The 18,440-nt window shown below is 41.1% G+C and overlaps 1 protein-coding gene across 3 annotated transcripts in view; it reads left to right on the forward strand.

The window, feature by feature from the left end:
- Window positions 1-11,121, forward strand: part of ARL6 (ARF like GTPase 6) — a 108,840-nt gene extending 97,719 nt beyond the window's left edge. For all 3 annotated transcript variants that reach the window (XM_077480175.1, XM_077480178.1, XM_077480176.1), the window contains one exon: window positions 10,654-11,121. In XM_077480175.1, coding sequence (XP_077336301.1) covers window positions 10,654-10,687 — 34 coding nt within the window. In that variant the 3' untranslated portion in view covers window positions 10,688-11,121. The remainder of the gene's footprint in view (window positions 1-10,653) is intronic.
- The last annotated feature ends 7,319 nt before the right edge of the window (window positions 11,122-18,440 follow it).

Here is an 18,440-nt window from a genome sequence, read left to right on the forward strand (position 1 = left end):
CCAATCACGTTGCACATATAGTAACCTAGATCTGTGGAGCTAACTTCTGTAGTTTATACATTCGCAAGCTCTTTACAATAGAAGTCAGTATGTCCTGTTTAATTTAATGGGCACTATGGCTTCAATTAAGCAGTAGATATTTCACCACCAATAGACTTTTATATGAATCGGTTCATGCTGTTTTATATAGGTGTTTGAGAGGGCTGTGATTTTTAAATGCCAGCCAGACAAGTCTTGTAAATGTCCTAGGCTTAGTAAATATATGAAAAGGATTTGACTTTGTCTTTTACAGGCAATGATGTTATTGATGAGACTGATTGTCCATGTCCACAAAAAGCTTGTTAGGAGGAGGTCTCTGTTCCTGTTCATGAACTAGATTTGCAGAATCTAGCTCAGGATATCTCCAACAAGAGTTTCCCCAGAGATTGCTAGGGGTTCCTTTTAAAGAAGAGAAAAATTAAAATTTTACGCCAGCAGCTACAAATCCTGCACCGTCCTCGCCTGGGTTACTTCTTCACTAGCCTTTGGGTTCCTGGCTCCTGCATCCTAAGACTCCTTTCACAATGTGCCGCTGCCGGCGTCATGGGCAATGCGGTGCTATTTTTAGCACAATTTTAGCAGCGCTATTTAGCTGAAAAGAGGTTAAATCTGCCCGCCAAAACACAGCCGCAGCAGCGTTTTGCCAGTGGTATGACATCGCTGCCCCATTGATTTCAATGGGAAGGAGTCGTGCGTTCACCGCTCCAAAGAAGCTGCTGGTGCAGGACTTTTTGTGACGCCCTGCCAGCGCAACGCTCCAGTGTGAACGCCCTCAGGCGTTCACACTGGAGTGAATGGAGCAGCTGTTTTAGGGCGGTTTGCAGGCGCCATTTTTAACGCTATAGCGCCTGAAAAATGCCTCAGTGTGAAAGGGGTCTAACTGTAGGCAGCCGGGTTATGCTGCTTTTGGGTTTGCAGTCAGCTGCCCACTGCATATGCACTTTGTGAATGGTCCCGCATTCTTCTGGGACCTGTGACATTTCCTAGAAGACAGTGGGCTAGAGGAGAACTTCCTCTGATACTGCCTAGGCGATCAGAGTGAAAGTGGGTTCTCTGGCAGGAGAGGAGGACTTAAAGTGGAACTTCCACTTTTGAGTGAAGCTCTGCTTTTAAGTTCTCCTCCCTTGTTGGCTCAACAAAAAAAGGTCTAACAGATTCCTCCATCCACACAAATTAGGTGGATGGTTTTGACACCGGGAGCTGCTACAGTGATCAACGGTTGCATCGAGAATAGTTTTCCAGCATGTTCCTTTGGCAGAAGTCAATCAAATTAATCAAGTTCCATGTTTGACAGGAATCATTGAACGCAATGTCCTGGTGGCGGAAGATGTCTCCATTTGTGTGGATGGAAGAATCTGTTCAGCCAATAGGCTGAACAAAAAAACTGTTGATGGCCAACTTTTAGGGTGGCCATAGATGGGCAAATATCTTCCAAAGAATAAAGGATGTGGAGACATCTACCTATTCTCAATGGCAACGTGAACTTGGAATCACCTACTGTGATCCTTGCCCAATAGTGACAGTGATGCACACATGCAGTAATTTAAAGCCCAATGTAAGGTGATTTTGGTTGTTGAAACGCTTTTTAAATTGGGAAAAAAAGTGTCAAACAAGATGATTGTATTCATATTATATGGAAGATTTAACTCTGGTCTGTGTTGTAAAGACACGAGGGTTGATTTATTAAAGGCAAAGAGACTTTTGCTCCAGAGCTTAGTAAATAAGCAGAAGCTCTGCTGACTTCCATCATCCAATTATGTGCAAGCAAAAATGCTGTTTTTTTTTTTTTTTTTTATGTTCCTTACATGTGATTGGGTATTCTTGGTAAAGTGAAGCTTTACCTCATTTACTAAGCTTTGTAGCAACTGCACTTTATAAAGGCAAATAGACGTTGCAAACTCAACCCCATAGTTGCATAGTTGGTGAGGTCCATCCAGTTCAACCTGTGTGGGTGTGTGCGTGAGTTTATGTAGCTAATAATTCCCATATCCCTGTATGTTGCGATTGTTAAGATGCCCATCTAATAGTTTTTTTAAACTATCGACACTCTCTGCTACCACCACTGCTTTTAGAAGGGCATTCCACATCCTTACTGCTCTGACAGTAAAGAACCCTCTACATAGTTTAAAGCACTGCTCCACCCAAAAGGGGGAGCTCTGCTTATCCGCCATATCTGCTGCCATATTTGGTACATTTTGGGGGGGAGTGGGTACCTGATTTTGACAGGTACCCGCTCCTACTTCCAGGTGAGTTTACCACAGCAAACTCAGCTGGAAGTTCGGCCCCCCCTCCTCCTTTCCCTGCAGCCGGCCCACTCAGAGTGCAGCCCGCTGACGGTTTTCCATAGTGGAGATGGCAGGAGGAGCACCCAATAGCTGATTGAAAAATCGGCTCAGGTGAAGATGCAGCTGGATTCCTGGACAGGTGAGGTCCTAATATTAACCACTTCCATACTGGGTCTATTCTGGCACTCCTTTCCTACATGTAAAAAGCATAATTTTTAATTTTTGTTGCTAGATAATTACTCTTAACTTTTTTTATTAGACACCCTAGGGAATAAAATGGCGTTCTTTGCAACTTTTTATGTCATGAGGTATTTATGCAACGATTTTTCAAACGCCTTTTTTTGGGGGAAAAAACGTTTCATAAAGTAAAAAAATTAAAGAAACAGTAACGTTAGCCCAATTTTTTTGTATAATGTGAAAGATGTTACGCCGATTAAATAAACACCTAACATGTCACAAATCCCAGTAAACGTATATCGATTGGCTTATGTGAACATTATAGCATTTACAAACTATGGGATATATGCTGGAATATATTTTTTTCGTATACTAGTAATGGCAGCAATCGGCGACTTGTAGCAGGACTGCGTTATTTCAGCGGACAATCGGACACTGACACTTTGCTGGAAACAGTGCTAAAATACGCACTGTCACTGTATTAATGACATTGCCTGGGAAGGGGTTGAGCATCGGGCGATCAAAGGGTTAATTGTGTGCCTAGCCAGTGTTTGTGTTTACCATGTATACAGCTTTTACTAGGTGAAAAAATGTGTTTGAGTCCCTGCGTTACAGGAATAAACACTCACTCCCTTCCCTCACCTGTCAGAATGGAACTCTGCCTTGTTTTGACAACACCGTTCTGAGTCTCTGCCCAGCGATTGATGGGTGCCGGCAGACATCGAATGGCCTGGCACCCGCAGATTGGCTTCTGCTGTGAATAATCACAGCAGACGTGGCATGTGCGCATCCTCTGCTGGTGGCAGTATGGGATCACCTGTATTCGTGAGACGGCGCCCTGTAGCAGTAAAACTATGGGGGGGGTCAGTAAGTAGTTTAATAGGCATTAGGACAGTAAGTGAGGGAAAATTGCCCCAAAAGGGGACACAAGCAATAATAGAGATACTTTGTTTAGCCTAGCAAGGAAGGTTTAGATCTCTATAGTTTTCTGTGTGCACATAAAGGAGATTTCTACTCTCTACCTGTGCAGATGACAGATATCACACAGAGCAGGTAGAAAATAGAAAATTCCTCTATGGGGACATAGACAGCATTTCAAATCTGACAAATTCTAACTTTTGCAAAACTGAAAAGCCTCCCTAATTTAATGAATCCAAATATAGTGAAAATCAATAGTGAAAAGTGTTTTCAAAAAATTAGTTGTCAAAATAAAAAACAACAATCATCTAAAACTCAAAAGTCCAGTGCATTTAAACATGTGAAAAAAAATCTCAAAAGTGTATGATAGTGTCCTATATAAGTGAACAAAAAAATGTAGTTAATCCTGTTTGTTCAGAAAATAGTGTTTGACCACGTGGACCCTTCACAGCTACAAATCAGTAAGAAATGAAGGCTTACCAGATCACCAATTAGTATACACAAATACGAATACCCAAACGATTCGAAACGGACAGCCGGAAACGACCCAATCTCTCAGACGTTCCACAGTCACCGAATCGGCTCGAGTCCTCTCACAGGACGATCTGCACAGCCGCATGGAGTTTTCGATGTAGGAAGCCAAAAATCAGCCCACACCTTCGAGTGTTTCGTAGTTCCCAAGTCCGTTCCGGTCCTTTCAGAAGTCTCGGGATATCGGATCACCATAAAAACAAAAATAAAAAAGTGCGCCCAATCGTGTAATAAAGTTTAAACCCGTAAAGTTTATTATTCAACCGAATAATGTTAAGCGCTACAAATTACTCCACCGAGCCATACAAAAGTAGACGTAACGTATAAAATGAACAATTTTGCTAGCAAAAAAAATTAAATGAACGAATGCTAAAGCACAAAGGGTGAGCGTAACTACCCAGGGTAGTTACGCTCACCCTTTGTGCTTTAGCATTCGTTCATTTTATTTTTTTTGCTAGCAAAATTGTTCATTTTATACGTTACGTCTACTTTTGTATGGCTCGGTGGAGTAATTTGTAGCGCTTAACATTATTCGGTTGAATAATAAACTTTACGGGTTTAAACTTTATTACACGATTGGGCGCACTTTTTTATTTTTGTTTTTATGGTGATCCGATATCCCGAGTCTTCTGAAAGGAACGGACTTGGGAACTACGAAACACTCGAAGGTGTGGGCTGATTTTTGGCTTCCTACATCGAAAACTCCACGCGGCTGTGCAGATCGTCCTGTGAGAGGACTCGAGCCGATTCGGTGACTGTGGAACGTCTGAGAGATTGGGTCGTTTCCGGCTGTCCGTTTCGAATCGTTTGGGTATTCGTATTTGTGTATACTAATTGGTGATCTGGTAAGCCTCCATTTCTTACTGATTTGTAGCTGTGAAGGGTCCACGTGGTCAAACACTATTTTCTGAACAAACAGGATTAACTACATTTTTTTGTTCACTTATATAGGACACTATTATACACTTTTGAGATTTTTTTTCACATGTTTAAATGCACTGGACTTTTGAGTTTTAGATGATTGTTGTTTTTTATTTTGACAACTAATTTTTTGAAAACACTTTTCACTATTGATTTTCACTATATTTGGATTCACTAACATTTAGGTTTTTTACGAAAGTTTATTAATTTATACTTAGTTATATGAGAATTCACCTAGTGGTAAGCGCTGCACTTTTATTTCTTTTTATTTTGTTGTGCCCAGTATCCTGGTTATTGTGTTCAGCTGCTGTTCTTTAATTAAATTTTTTTAAAAATTTTTACTAAGCGCAGATTTTTTATAATTTTCCCTAATTTAATGATGAGTGTGCAGAGGCTTGTTATAACCTTCTAGAAGATTAGAAACTCCCCAATAATCAGAGGTGATACTCATAAATGGTGACCATTGCTTGCTTTGATCGGACTGTTTATGACTGGTCTTGGGTTCCTAGTACACAATTACTGACTGTGCATCAATACATATTGTAATGTATACTAATCTAAATGCTTATCACACATCATTATGCATACCAAGCACACCCTGCGGGTGCTTACATGTCCTTGGAAAGACATTATGGGTTATTTAGGGAAAGATCATATTTCAGCTTTATGTTCCACATTAAATGCTGACATATTATTCGTCGGAGTGCAGAATACTCGGGCTTCTAAAACAATATCTTTTGATATTCATTAAAAATTAAATAATCAATTACAGGTCTCTCGTTGCCCTTCTTGGGGCAATCCTTGCTTTCCCTCTGTTTTGTCTGGTATGTTGTAAGGTCAAGAGAGTCACTTTTTCTGTTGAAATTATTCAAGAATTAAGTAGTTGGTTTATTCAATTGATAGTTTTGAAACAATTAATTGGGTTGATCCGGGCAATAAATCTAGTTATTCTTGAAGGGACTTCTAAGACACTTTAAGGCCGGGTTCACACCGCTGCGATGCGGGAACGCCGCGAATCCGCGGCGTTTTCCCGCATCGCATTACTCCCGCCGGCAGTTCACACTGCCCTATGCGGACGGCTGGGAGTGTCAATGATATGTTAATGACACCCTCAGATCCGTCCGCATATCGCAGTGCGATCTGCCGACTCACACAGGAATCGGATCGCATGGTGTGAACCCCCATGCGATCCGATTCTGTTGCGGACCAAAAAAGGGTCCCGTGCGAGTTTGCTGCGGGAGCGATGCGAATTCAGCCATACTATCTGTATGGCTGTACTCGCATCGCTACGGAGATCGGATGGGATTTGCGGTGCGAATCACATCCGGATCTCCCCCGGCAGCAGTGTGAACCCAGCCTAAGGGTCCTTTCTTTCACACAGACTTTACAATTAAGTCCACCTGTCCGTTTTTCAGGTGGACCTGATTGGAAGTTCCAAGTGGTTCTTCGGGCAGTCTCATGTTAACAGACTTGTGTCCATTTACACCCACCTACCCCCTGAGTCTGTCCTGAAAAATAAAATGAAGAGTGCGCAGTTTTTTTCAGACCTAAATGTGCCAGAGCATCAGTAGCCTGATGTAAACACAAGTATTGTTGCATCTGGCCTCCCATAGAGCCATTGCGGGTCCACCCCTCTCCACTATGTACAGTAAATGCCGACACAAACTGAACAGGCACTGATGTTGAAAAACTGACATCTGTCTCATTAAGCTCCAATTCAGCAGGGGATCTGCTTACAGATCCCCAGCAGGTAAATCACACCTGCAGTCAATTCTGAATCATGGAAGAGATGAACAATTACCAGGATGCAGTGTGCTTGTGTGCTTGTGTGTGTGTGTGTGTGTGTGTGTTTTTTTGTTTTTGTTTTGTTTTTATGCAGTGTTCAAGGGTCAGTATTGAGTTTCGCAGAGGTCGGTGGTATGTAACTTAGAGGTCAGGAGTATTGCAGGGTCAGAAGTAAGTTTTAAGTAACACAAAGTAGTATGCCATGCAGAATGCAAAGGCCAGTATGTAATTCACAATGTAGAGGTCAGTAGTGCATAGCACACAGTGCAAAGGTCAGCAGTAAGTAATATTTCTCTTCCCAGTTCAGTACAAACATCTAACCACTCTAAAAAAATCGGCAAAATAAACAAACAAACAAAACGGTGTGTTTAGCAGCAGCAGTGTGCATGGGATCTAAAATGCACTCACCAGACCTCAGATGCAGCAACTGGTAAAGTGAAGGATGTCCTCCCAGGTCTCCCCTTGGCTGTGAGCTGGTGGCTGGCATTAAAGAGCCTTCACATTGCTGCGTTTGACAGGTAGATTGCAATCGTCCTATTGCTGAATCCTGGTTTTGACACTTTGCATATAGGCTTCTAGATGGATTTTTACCTTAATGACCCCTGTTCACTGGGTGCACTGCATCTGCTATCCAGTTAATGCAGGTGAAAAATAAGAATCTATTTGCCATGGAAAAAAAGTTTACCCCATACACATTTTACCCTATATCAAAAAGTGCTGGGCTTTTTTCAGATGGGCCGGTTGTACATAGAAATGGTGAGAGACACCTGAGAAGGTAACAACATTTTATTTTCTCCCTTTCTATCAAAGCTGCGATTTGGTATGGTATAGAACAGCGGTTCTCAACCCCAGTCCTCAAGTACCCCCAACAGGCCATGTTTGCAGGTTTTCCATTATCTTGCACAGGTGTTTTAAATCAGAGTCAATGGCTTGGTATTTTGGATGGCTAATTTAGCTAAGAGAAATTCCCAAAACATGACCTGTTGGGGGTGCTTGAGGACTGAGGTTGAGAACCACTGGTATCGAAGAATGCAAGTTCACGTTATGAACAAAGCTGCAGTGCACCTTTGGGCCACAGGGTGGTGATAATTTATACATTTACTCTGAGTATTCCTCATTCTACCTGGACAATATTGATAGGATCCTTGTGTATATTGAAATGAGAGTGGGGATAAGATTTAAAATGACAAAACTCATGCTTTCCATCACTTTACTGTTTTTTATCAAGAATACTTACCAATACAGTAGTTCAACATTGCATACTTGATGAACCTTTTGCAATGACATTTTGGCTTTTATTTCCTAACGCCTTGCCATACTTCTCATCAAAGCAGTGAGAACATTTTTTTATAAAATGAGCAAGAAATGCCAGACTATTAACATGAAAAGTATTTTCGTTTTAATGTAATAAAATGTGTAATTGTGAATATATTTAAAGCAGAACTGTGGGCAATGGGCTAAATTAAACAACTGAAATACAGATATACTGTATAACATATTTAAGGTTTTGCCCACCAAGGATTCCAGTCTTGTGAATCTTGTGAATTTCACTCTCCTATTCACACTTTACAGATCATACAGTATGATTAGTATAAATATATTTGTACTTCCCTATATATACTACTTCCTGATTTGGCTTTACCATTTCCTGCAATTATACAGAGATATTAATGATTGTTATTCTCATTCAGGATTTGTAGAGCTCTAGTTCTTTGCACATTTTTACAAATTGAAGGGAGACCTTACAGTTACCACAAAATTCAATACAATAGTGATCAGAGTGCCCTGCTTGTGAGAGCTTATATTCCTAAAGGGAAGCTCAAATGATACAAAAGGTTATAACTGTTATATGGGAAAGGGTTCTTTGTAGAGTGAGTATTTTTTGTAAAAATATACAAAAATTCTTGTCAACATTACCACTTTTGTGTTAATTTTTCTTTTCCAATTTTTAATAAATCAGCCCATTTTTGTTTTTTTATATGTGTATTTAGATGTTTCCTGGAGTTCCTCTATAATAAAACACAGGCATTTGTTGTAATAATATATTGTAATTTTAGGACATATTCATTCACTATTGTCACACAAGTGGGTGTGCTCGGAGCGCAGTGCTCTGCGTCCCGAGCTCACCCTTTTTTGAAGCCTATTAGAGCCTCTGGCTCTAGTCACGTGCTTAAAAAAAAAAGATTGAAATCCATGCATCTGGAGACCCGCTTGTAGATTACAGGCCCATACGCATGGATGGGGGAGGGCAGCACCCCTTATGGACATGCTGACGCTGTACTATCTGGTGGAAGGAATTTCAGACAAAAGATAGATTTTTCAGGGTATTTAACAGGGTAAGTAACATTTGTAAGTGTTTCTTATAACATAACATCTTACTTTAGTTGATGTCCACCTGAAATAGTAACACATTAGCAGTCTAATATCCTGTCCCTTAGCTTTGTAAAATATGTTAACACTTCTGACATTCAGTACATTGGGGGGGAATTATCAAAACTGGAGTAGCTGTGCGTGGCAACCAATCCGCTTCAAATTTTCCACTTTTTCAAAGCTAAACTCAACAAGCTGATTTTTTGCCATGTACAGCTTCTCCAGGTTCTGGCTGCTCCTGATTTGATAAATTACCCCATTATATGTAAAGAGTCTGCCTCCAACCACTTCATGTTTTTGTAGCATTGAGATTGCTGAGCTTGGCTCTGGTGTGCAGATGATGCATCCTTCTTCCTCCCCAGCCCTGGCCTGACAAAATCTCTGTATACTAGAAGTCCTGTGAGATTTCCATGTACTCTGAGGATAAGCATATTGTAGTGTTTCAATTTTTAAGATGGTATGAAATGCAGTTTACCAGTGCTAATATAAAGTGATCATAATTTGGGGACTGGTAATACCAATTGTGTCAAAAATATGTTACATGTCTTAATAATAAGTTAGTTGCAACCTATACTCCAGGTCATCCTATTTTGGCTTCTATTATCAGAGCATCCAAAAACTACTTATGGGGTCCTTTAAGCCACTGTACCTACTGACACTTACCTACATTAATAAATTAAAGTTGGGATGCACTGATACCCTTTTTTTTTCTTACGATTACAAGTGCAAATACTTTTCTTTTAGTTCTCGCCAATACCTACCACTGTTTTATTTACACTTCAGCTGTCCGCAATGGTACAAAGCGTTGAAAAGTTATTTACAAATTCTTTTTTTTGTGGTGTGTTTTTTTTTTTTTTTTTTTTTTTTTTTTGTGAAAAGTTTAAATCTATGTTTAAAGATGTAAAAATATTAACAAATGAAGCAAACAAAAAGTTTTAATTTTATTAATAGTTTATAAAATAGAAGTGAACAAAAAAAATCAGCCTTAAATGAATAATTTAAATGGAGGAGAATAAGGATTTAATTAAGGCTGATTAGAGTTAAGGGTTAATAAGAGGTTGAACAGAGTATTTGACAGGTTGTATTAAACCGACTTAATCTGCAATTCATCTTTTGGATCTGTAGATGAATAAAAAGAAACAATGTTTCTTTTTATCTTTCTGTTTCAGCAGCTGAGCAAGGTTTTTGATAAACATTTCCCCGGCTGCTTTTTTTTTTGACAGCTCCAATTGCCGGTGTTCTGTTGATTACTGCAGATTATCGGATAATGCCTCAGACAACCTTCAAATGCGCAGTAGTTACTTCACTCCAGCTGATCTTCCGAACAGCTGGTGAGAAGTCAACACTGTGCATACGCAGATCGACAGAGGCAATATCCGATGATCAACAAAGCACGGAGGCAAAATCTGATTGTCAGATTCTGCCTCGCTCTCTCTGTGCATGCCACATGATACATGGAGGAGCAGATGCCATGCCAGAATTAAGCCAATCATATCCTGGTCCAGGTTTTTTCTCCAATCTCCAAAAAATAACTTTGAATCCCCCAAAAGTATATACAGTATTTTCTACAGCACTGCTGGTTAATGAGACCAGAGCTATTCTTCAATGCGTTTTCTGTTCTTATTAGATCAAATACAAGCAATGAAGACCTAAGAAGATAAATGATTCATGCACCTCGCCACTCTCCACTTGGACCAAAGGAAGTGCTAATCCACCGTTTACAAGGTCAGAGGAAGGTCCTTTGTTTTATTTAGCACCTCAGATATACTTTTTAAAGCAAATAGTGAAACATTATGCAAATATGATTAGTAGAAACATTTATTCTCTGGATTTCTATGTCCTTTTGTTAAACCATTTATTTTCAATTTGTTCAATATGTAAATAATGCAAAGTAAGGGAAATGTTATTTTAACTTATTAATTTATTTACTTTGTTTTATTTGGAAAGTACTGTAATATATCCATATTTTACAATTTATACTGTGGCACTAACAAGATGTCATTAAATGTTAAAGCAATATTACAAAATGTTTGAAAATGTTATGTGGATGTGTTTTATTAAAGTAAAATTCACTCAATAAAATATTTAAAACCTGTTTTTGTAGCATAATTCATTTTTTTTTTCCCAGGAAAATATAATAATTACAGTAATATCACGTTTGTTCATAAAATTCCAGCACCGTAGATGTAATTACCTAAATAGGTTTAAGGAATCTTTTTTTAACGTAATATAACCACATGGTAACTGTTTTTTTCTGGGACAATCTATACTCTGTGTGTGTGTATGTGTATTGATCATCTTGCTAGGAACACAAAATAAGAAATAATGGTCATAAAGACGGTCAACAACAATACTCAGTCTGTGACATTCAAGCGATGATTGATTGGTATTAATGAGCCCATTATAGCTTGGCTTACAGGAGTGGAACCCAATGTGATCTTCTGCTAATGTAGCCTACCCACCTCAAGGTTTGATAATGCTTTGCTGCTCACTAGTTTTAAAGTGTGGTTATTTGAGTTATCATTGACTTGCAGTTCGAACCTGACCATTCTCCTCTTACTTCTTACCTCTCTTATCCACAAGGCATTTCCGTCAACAGAATGCAGAAAAATTTGATATTTAAACATCCAGTGGCAAAGGGATGGTTGTGGGGGGCATGGAGTCAATGGCAGAGGGATGGTGGGGGTGTGATCAGTGGCAGAGGGATGATTTGTATGTACAATAAAGGAGACTCTGGAGACATATCAGGGGTCACTTTAGATGTGGGGGAGTTGTCAGTCTCCCTCTCCTATGTACACAGGTATGCGCTCTACACTTGGCATAATCCCCCTTCCCCCATTGGCTGGAGGAGACACTGATATGAACTTTGAGTGAGGGGAGGGAATTCAGAGGACACAGGAAGAAACATCAAAGCCCAGGGGAGAGGTGTTGGAGTCTTGCAGATAACAGCCAGAGAAAGGTGAGGACTTCACTGCTTTTGTCACGCTTAAAAAATTCTACAGGTTGCATGTTTTGAGTTATAGAGGAGGTCTAGGGCTAGAATTATTGCTCTCGCTCCAACGATCGCGGCGTTACCTCACATGTATGCATTTGAACACAGTTTTCATATGCGGGCACTACTCCCGTATGTGTTGGCTTATGCACCTGAGCTCGGCGTGATGTGGTGCGTTACGTTTATTTTAAATTTTTACACTGTTCTTTTTTTGTTCTTCTTTTTTTTTTCTTTTTTTTTTTAATTCGCTTTTATTTCTATTACAAAGAATTTAAACATCCCTTGTAATAGAAAAAAAGCATGAAAGGACCTCTTAAATATGAGATCTGGGGTCAAAAAGATCTCATATTTACACTAAAATGCAATAAAAAAGAAAGCTGGGTGGGGGCCATCTTCCCCTCACTCAGCTCTTTGCCATAACAGGGAGAAGGATCCGATCACCTCCACCGCTGCCAGGGGCCCCTCTCCCGCCACCGATTAAAAGTGATCTTGCGGCGAATCCACTGCAGAGACCATTTTTATCTGAAACCAGACTGCTCACGGAAGAAGAGGATACCGGGGTATGGCAGCTAGCTGGTGGCGTGTAAAATACCGCAGAGGGCTTGCGGTAGAAAGAGGAATGTAGGATCCCATCATTGTCAACATGGAGTTGTTAGAGTAAGTCCAAGAAATTAATCCTAGAGTGTCTGCATTCCATTGTAAAAGTGAGGTTGTAAGCATTGATGGCCAGTTGGTCCATCAGCTGTGACAGTTCATCCCAAGATTCTGACAAAAATATAACGATGTCATCAATATATCTTTGCCAAGCGATAACATGCTGAAGTAGTTCTGATGAAGAAATGTTCAAAAAGAGGTCCCTGTCCCACCCCCCCAGGTACAGGTTGGCATAAGAGGGGGCACACACTTTCATGGAATATTCTGGAGTTTCGCTTGGGATGTGATAAAAGGGCTGCAGATGGTCTCTTCTTGGTCTTGCAGCTGCCAGGACTATGGTGAAAAGCGTTACCCCCCCCCCCCCCCCCCCCCCCCCCAGGGAGCAGAAGGTGAGAAAAAAACCTGACTGAATATGGAAGACCTTGTCTGTGTTTTCTTGGAAAAAACCTGGCTGCGCTGCTGCTTGGCTGAAGCTGAAGAAGAAAGCCAGCATGTCGGTATCGGGACACGGGCAGCAAAGGAGGGTCAGCAGCTGCAGTGTGCACCAGTGCAGCCTTCCCCTCAGAGAAGAACATGGTGGAGCATGCCCCCGGAGCGTCTGGCGGGGATGGGAGGAGAAGAGGAGTATCCTAGGCATGGAGATGGCTGGGACTGAAGAGGCAGCCCTGCTCCCGGTCAACTGCGGGAGGAAGAGACGGCAGGTGGAGCGGCAGGAGAGAAGGGCGCCGCAGAAGGCAGTTGGCAAGCAGCAGCTCTCCCACAACTGTCGGCTATTCATAGTGACCTGGCCTCGGGTGCACTATTCAGCAACATGCAGCCGGGTCTATCTGCTCCAGCTGTGCAGGGTGAGTTTTCCTTACAAAATACTTTGCCTGGTATTCTGGGATACCTGTCAGGTATTGCTAATGTTCTTTCTGCTGCTGGCATTTCTGACCCTGCTGTCTTTCCTGTTTCTTTAGCAGCATCCTCTTCTGTGTCTGCCTCTGCCTCTGTTTCTTCAGTCACTGCTCCTGTGTCACTAGAAAAACAGCAGCTAGGCAGTGCATGACACACACGGTACATTCCTGGTAGTGAGACTGCAACTAGAATGTCAGTATCGGAATCCTGTTTTGAAGGAGGTGATGCCCTGTGAGATCTCTCCGTTAGGTTACCACTTACCTATGCCAATTAAAGAATCTGGGGGGAGGGGGGGATTTTGTGGATGTTTTATCCCTCCTAGTTTATTCTGAGAACTGATAAGAAAGGGGAGGATAGACAGGAGGAGGAGAGGCGCAGGACTATACCGTGCTCTTTCAACAATTGGTTACAAGCATTCTGTGTTTTTGCCAGTGTGTTAGTGGAGAAGTACCCTAATTTGAGTGGGGGTCTTTTTAAACACCTAAACCATGTGTTGGAGGCCTTGGCTGATACTCCTACAGTGAGTCCTTCCGTCAAAAGCTGGATGTTCATCCATCCCTAAGATGGGGGATGAAGGACATGGGCCTATGGCTTAATTTGATCCTTCCGCAAAAAGCAACTAGGGTTAGGCAGAACACAGTTAACCCTGTCAGCTCAGTTTACCGCAGAAGTTGTCTTTCATTTAATGAAAATCAGTGTTGTTTCAATACCACATGTAAATACAGGGCCACATCCAGTGGTGAGATGTTTTAATAAGAATGCGGGTAGGGGGTCAGTGGCAGCGGGATATTTTTCCCATAAGCCTGCATGCCAGTGCGGCTGGGAAACATGCGCACCTGGTTGGACCTATACCGAAACAGGTAGAAGGCACTTTTACTAATTGATGGATTTTCAGTCAATTTCCCTCTTCCTTCATTTTTGGGAACAGGATGCACTATTGTAGATAATTTTGAAGTCGGTTAAACGCTTTCCGGATGTGGTGCGGGAAAAAGTTTTTAAAGAGATTGCAGAAGGTCGCATGGCGAGTTCTTTTCAATCTCCACCATTCGAGGATTTCCACATCTCGCTGCTCTGGGTAGTTCCCAAAAGGGAACCAAATACCTTCCATCTAATCCAAAATCTCCCTTACCCTAAAGGGGGATCGTAGAATGACTAATTTGACGAGACTCTGATTAGGAATCTTATTTTTTTTTTTTTTTTTTTTTTTTTAATGATGGAAGGTTTTGTTGAAAGAGATGCAGGAGCAGATGTTGAGCCTCCTGGCTTTCGCTTGTAAACTAATGCCGGTAGGTAGGATTTTCTCACAGCGGCTATATCTTTCCACTTCAGGTTTAAAGTCCCCCTTCGCTCACATCCACTTGACGGCCTCCCTCAAGGATGACTTAGTAGTGTGGGACGATTTTTGGAATCTTTTAACGGAAGGTCCTTTTTCCAGTCGAATTTTATTTTTGCCCCATTCTTCCACTTACAGACCCAGCGGGTTCAAAGGGTTTTGCGGCTATCTGGGAGTCGCATTGGAGTTGTGGTGCTTGGCCAGAAGCTTAGATTCAGAAGAAGACTACTAGAAACATTGTGCTGCTAGAGCTTGCCCTGATTTTAGTAGCTGTGTCACTTTGGGGACATTTCTTTGCTAACAAACGGATTCTGGTGGAAACTGACAATAAGGGGGTTCTCTTTGCTGTCAGCTGCCTTTCTTCCAGCTCTTTATCTGTTATCAAGATCTTGCAACATTTGTTTTTTTTATGTTTGAAATCTAATATATAGATTAAGACCAAGTACACACCGGGTGGTTTAAATACTGTAGCTGACTCTTTCCCGTTTCCAGATGCATTGTTTTCGCCAATTGCTTCCTGGGGCGGATAGGAAAGGGACACAGTGCCCAGTTTACTTTTTGGGATCTGATTTAACATCGGCCTTTGATAGTATTAGACATTCAGTCTCTCCTCTTACATGGGCGCATTACTCCGCTACTTGGAGGAAGTGGGTACATTTTGCTAACAATGCTGGATTTGCTTGGGATGCCTCACTGAGCAGGCTTTTCTGGCTTTTTTGGCCTTTTTGATGGAGGGTCAACCTTCCTATGGTTTTCTGGCAAAGACCTTGGCCGGTGTATCCTTTTTCTCCCGCCTGAGACGACCATTTACATTGAAGGGATACAAGAAAAGGACATTTATACCGACACCGACACGGCTCCTTTCCTCCAATTCTAGCTCCCTCTCAGACATGCAATGACTCAGGCAGTTTTCACTGCCTCTAAGTTTCATTTCTTTGGAAAGCGCTACCTTTTCTGACATTTTTGGTCTCCAGTGCCCAAAAGTGCTCTTTTGCCTTTCCACCACCTGAAGCTATTCCGGAGTATGATATGATCCTCTTTAAAGATATTGAGGAAGCTGAGGTGGATGCAGAAAGGATCCTGCAGTGGAATTTTCACCTTCTGCATTTTATGACACAACCTAAAGCACCACACCATGTGCTTTCTATTGCAAGCTCACTTGTTGATGGTGTGCATACAAGCCTTTTTCTAACACTAGAATATCCTCAGCTAAAACATGCATTAAATGGCTGCAAAGTCTAAAAATACTTTTTTCCTCTGCACACACAAGTTAACTGTGCTTTGTATAATGATCAGCCAAATCCTGACAAGGTAATTCATTCATCTCAAGCTATTTGCTGACTTGTAGCCTATGGAGAAGGAGTTTAATTTTTGGTCCTGGTAGCAGAGCCTGCCATTTCTGTTCTCAAAAAGCATTTTGCTGCTCCTGTTGAATGAATGAATGAATGAATGAAATACTTGTATAGCGCACAATGCGAACTGAATCGCCTCTAGGCGCTGTGGCGGGCTTTGATCATCTGCTAAAAGAGGAAGGTCTTGAGTTTTTTCCTAAAAGCCAGGTGATTTTCTTCCAGGCAGATGTTGATTGGTAGAGCATTCCATAGCCGAGGCCCTTGGACAGCGAATCTCCGATCCCCCTTGGATTTATACCGGGCTTTGGGCACGAGGAGGAGGTTTTTGTTGGCTGATCGAAGACTGCGGTTTGGTGTGTAATGATTTATTTTCTCCATTAGGTATTGCGGAGCTTCTCTATGCATGCATTTGTGGGTGAGGCAAAGGGTCTTGAACGTGATCCGATTTTTTACGGTTAGCCAATGTAAGCTCCTCAGCGAAGGAGAGATGGATTCCCAGGGTTTTTTTCCTGTTATCAGCCTTGCCGCCGTGTTTTGGATCAGTTGTAATCGCGCAAGTTGATATTGTGGTAATCCTATGTAAAGCGAGTTTGCGTAGTCCAGTCGTGAATTAATGATTGTTCCAACTACCACTGCTTTGTCATTCTTTGGGATAAAAGGGATGAGTCTGCGAGAATGTTGCTTCCTGTTATTAAAGGAAGCATTTACAAAAATAATGGTAATGATATAGGCATTTACAAAAATAAAGGCGCATTACTACTGTGGACCCAGCCATTCTTTCACTATATAGCAAAGAAGGTTTCATCATGTCAGATCCCAGAAGTGTGATTGCCACATCCGTAGTGTACATTTAGGAAAAGAAGAGATCCCCCTTCATTGGGACTTTTAAACACACACTTAGCTAGTACAAAAAAGTTAATTTTATTAAATATAAAAATGTTTGCTCAAAAAATTTATCGATGATCAAAGAACCAACAAAATGATTTACATACATGAAAAGAAAAAACACAAAACAACAATTTATATGAACGGTATGACAATAAGATAATACTCTCTGGTAAATAATAATAATCCCCGGTACCTAAATAATAATCCCGGGTACCGGGGATTATCATTCATGTTGGTTTTTTAATCATCGATAATTTTTTTGATCAAACATTTTTATATATATATTCAATAATATTGACTTTTTTGTACTAGCTAAGTGTGTGTTCTTTTCCTCCTTTCACTATATAATCCCCTCCTTTAGGAGTACAGTTAAAAGGCATTTGGAGACTTCTTTGAGGTCTTCCTTTGCTCTGATAGGTCCAGCCCTGCAGCTGTCTTTTTGCCACCTGATCGGTTGCCCAGACTATGGCAAACTGGCCTTGACAACTCAATTTGTCTTTTCTCTCTCTCTTCTCTCTCTCTCCAAGATTACTTAAGCAGATTCCTGCATCCACTCAAGCAAGATGGATAGAGGGATCCTCCCCACTAAAACATTGTATTCTGACAGTGTGGGTTCTCTGAAGTCAGGATACATTGGCTGTAGCCACTGATTGAGAACATGTTTTCAACATTCCCCTGCAACAGAAGCAAATTGTTACATCGACTTCTGCTTTGCGGGAGCGGCCACACATGGATCAAAGTTCACCAGGTCCTTGCCAAACTGCCCGAATTTTGATCCATCAATGGCCAGTTTATGATCTACCAGAACACCCAAGTGCTTCTCTGCCATTGACTCCCCCAGCTATTCTTATTCTAGAATGTCTGATGCTTGCATGTTTTTAGCCCCCCAAGTGCATAACTATACATTTATCAACATTAAACCTCATTTGCCCAATAGCTGTTCAATTAAATAGTGCTTTGAGGTTGGTTTGTAAATTGGAGCTGTCCTGTAGGGATGGTATGCCTGGTGTCATCTGCAAACACTGAAATTGTAATTTTAATCCCAAACACTATATCATTTATAAATAGTTTAAAAAAAATATGGATCCCAACTCCTAAACCTTGGGGTACACCACAATTAACCTTAGACCATTCAGAGTATGAATGAATAATTAATCACTACTTTCTGAATACAGTCTTTTAGCCAGTTGTATATCCATTTAAAAACTGAATTTTCCTAGCCTGTAGACTTTACCTTGCGCATTAGCCGTGCGTGGGGAACTGTGTCAACACTTTTGTACAATCCAAATATACTTATA

This window comes from Lithobates pipiens, unplaced genomic scaffold (assembly GCF_037356315.1).
Source record: "Lithobates pipiens isolate NorthernLeopardFrog02 unplaced genomic scaffold, aLitPip1_a1.2 Scaffold_16, whole genome shotgun sequence".
Classification (NCBI taxonomy): Eukaryota; Metazoa; Chordata; class Amphibia; order Anura; family Ranidae; genus Lithobates; species Lithobates pipiens.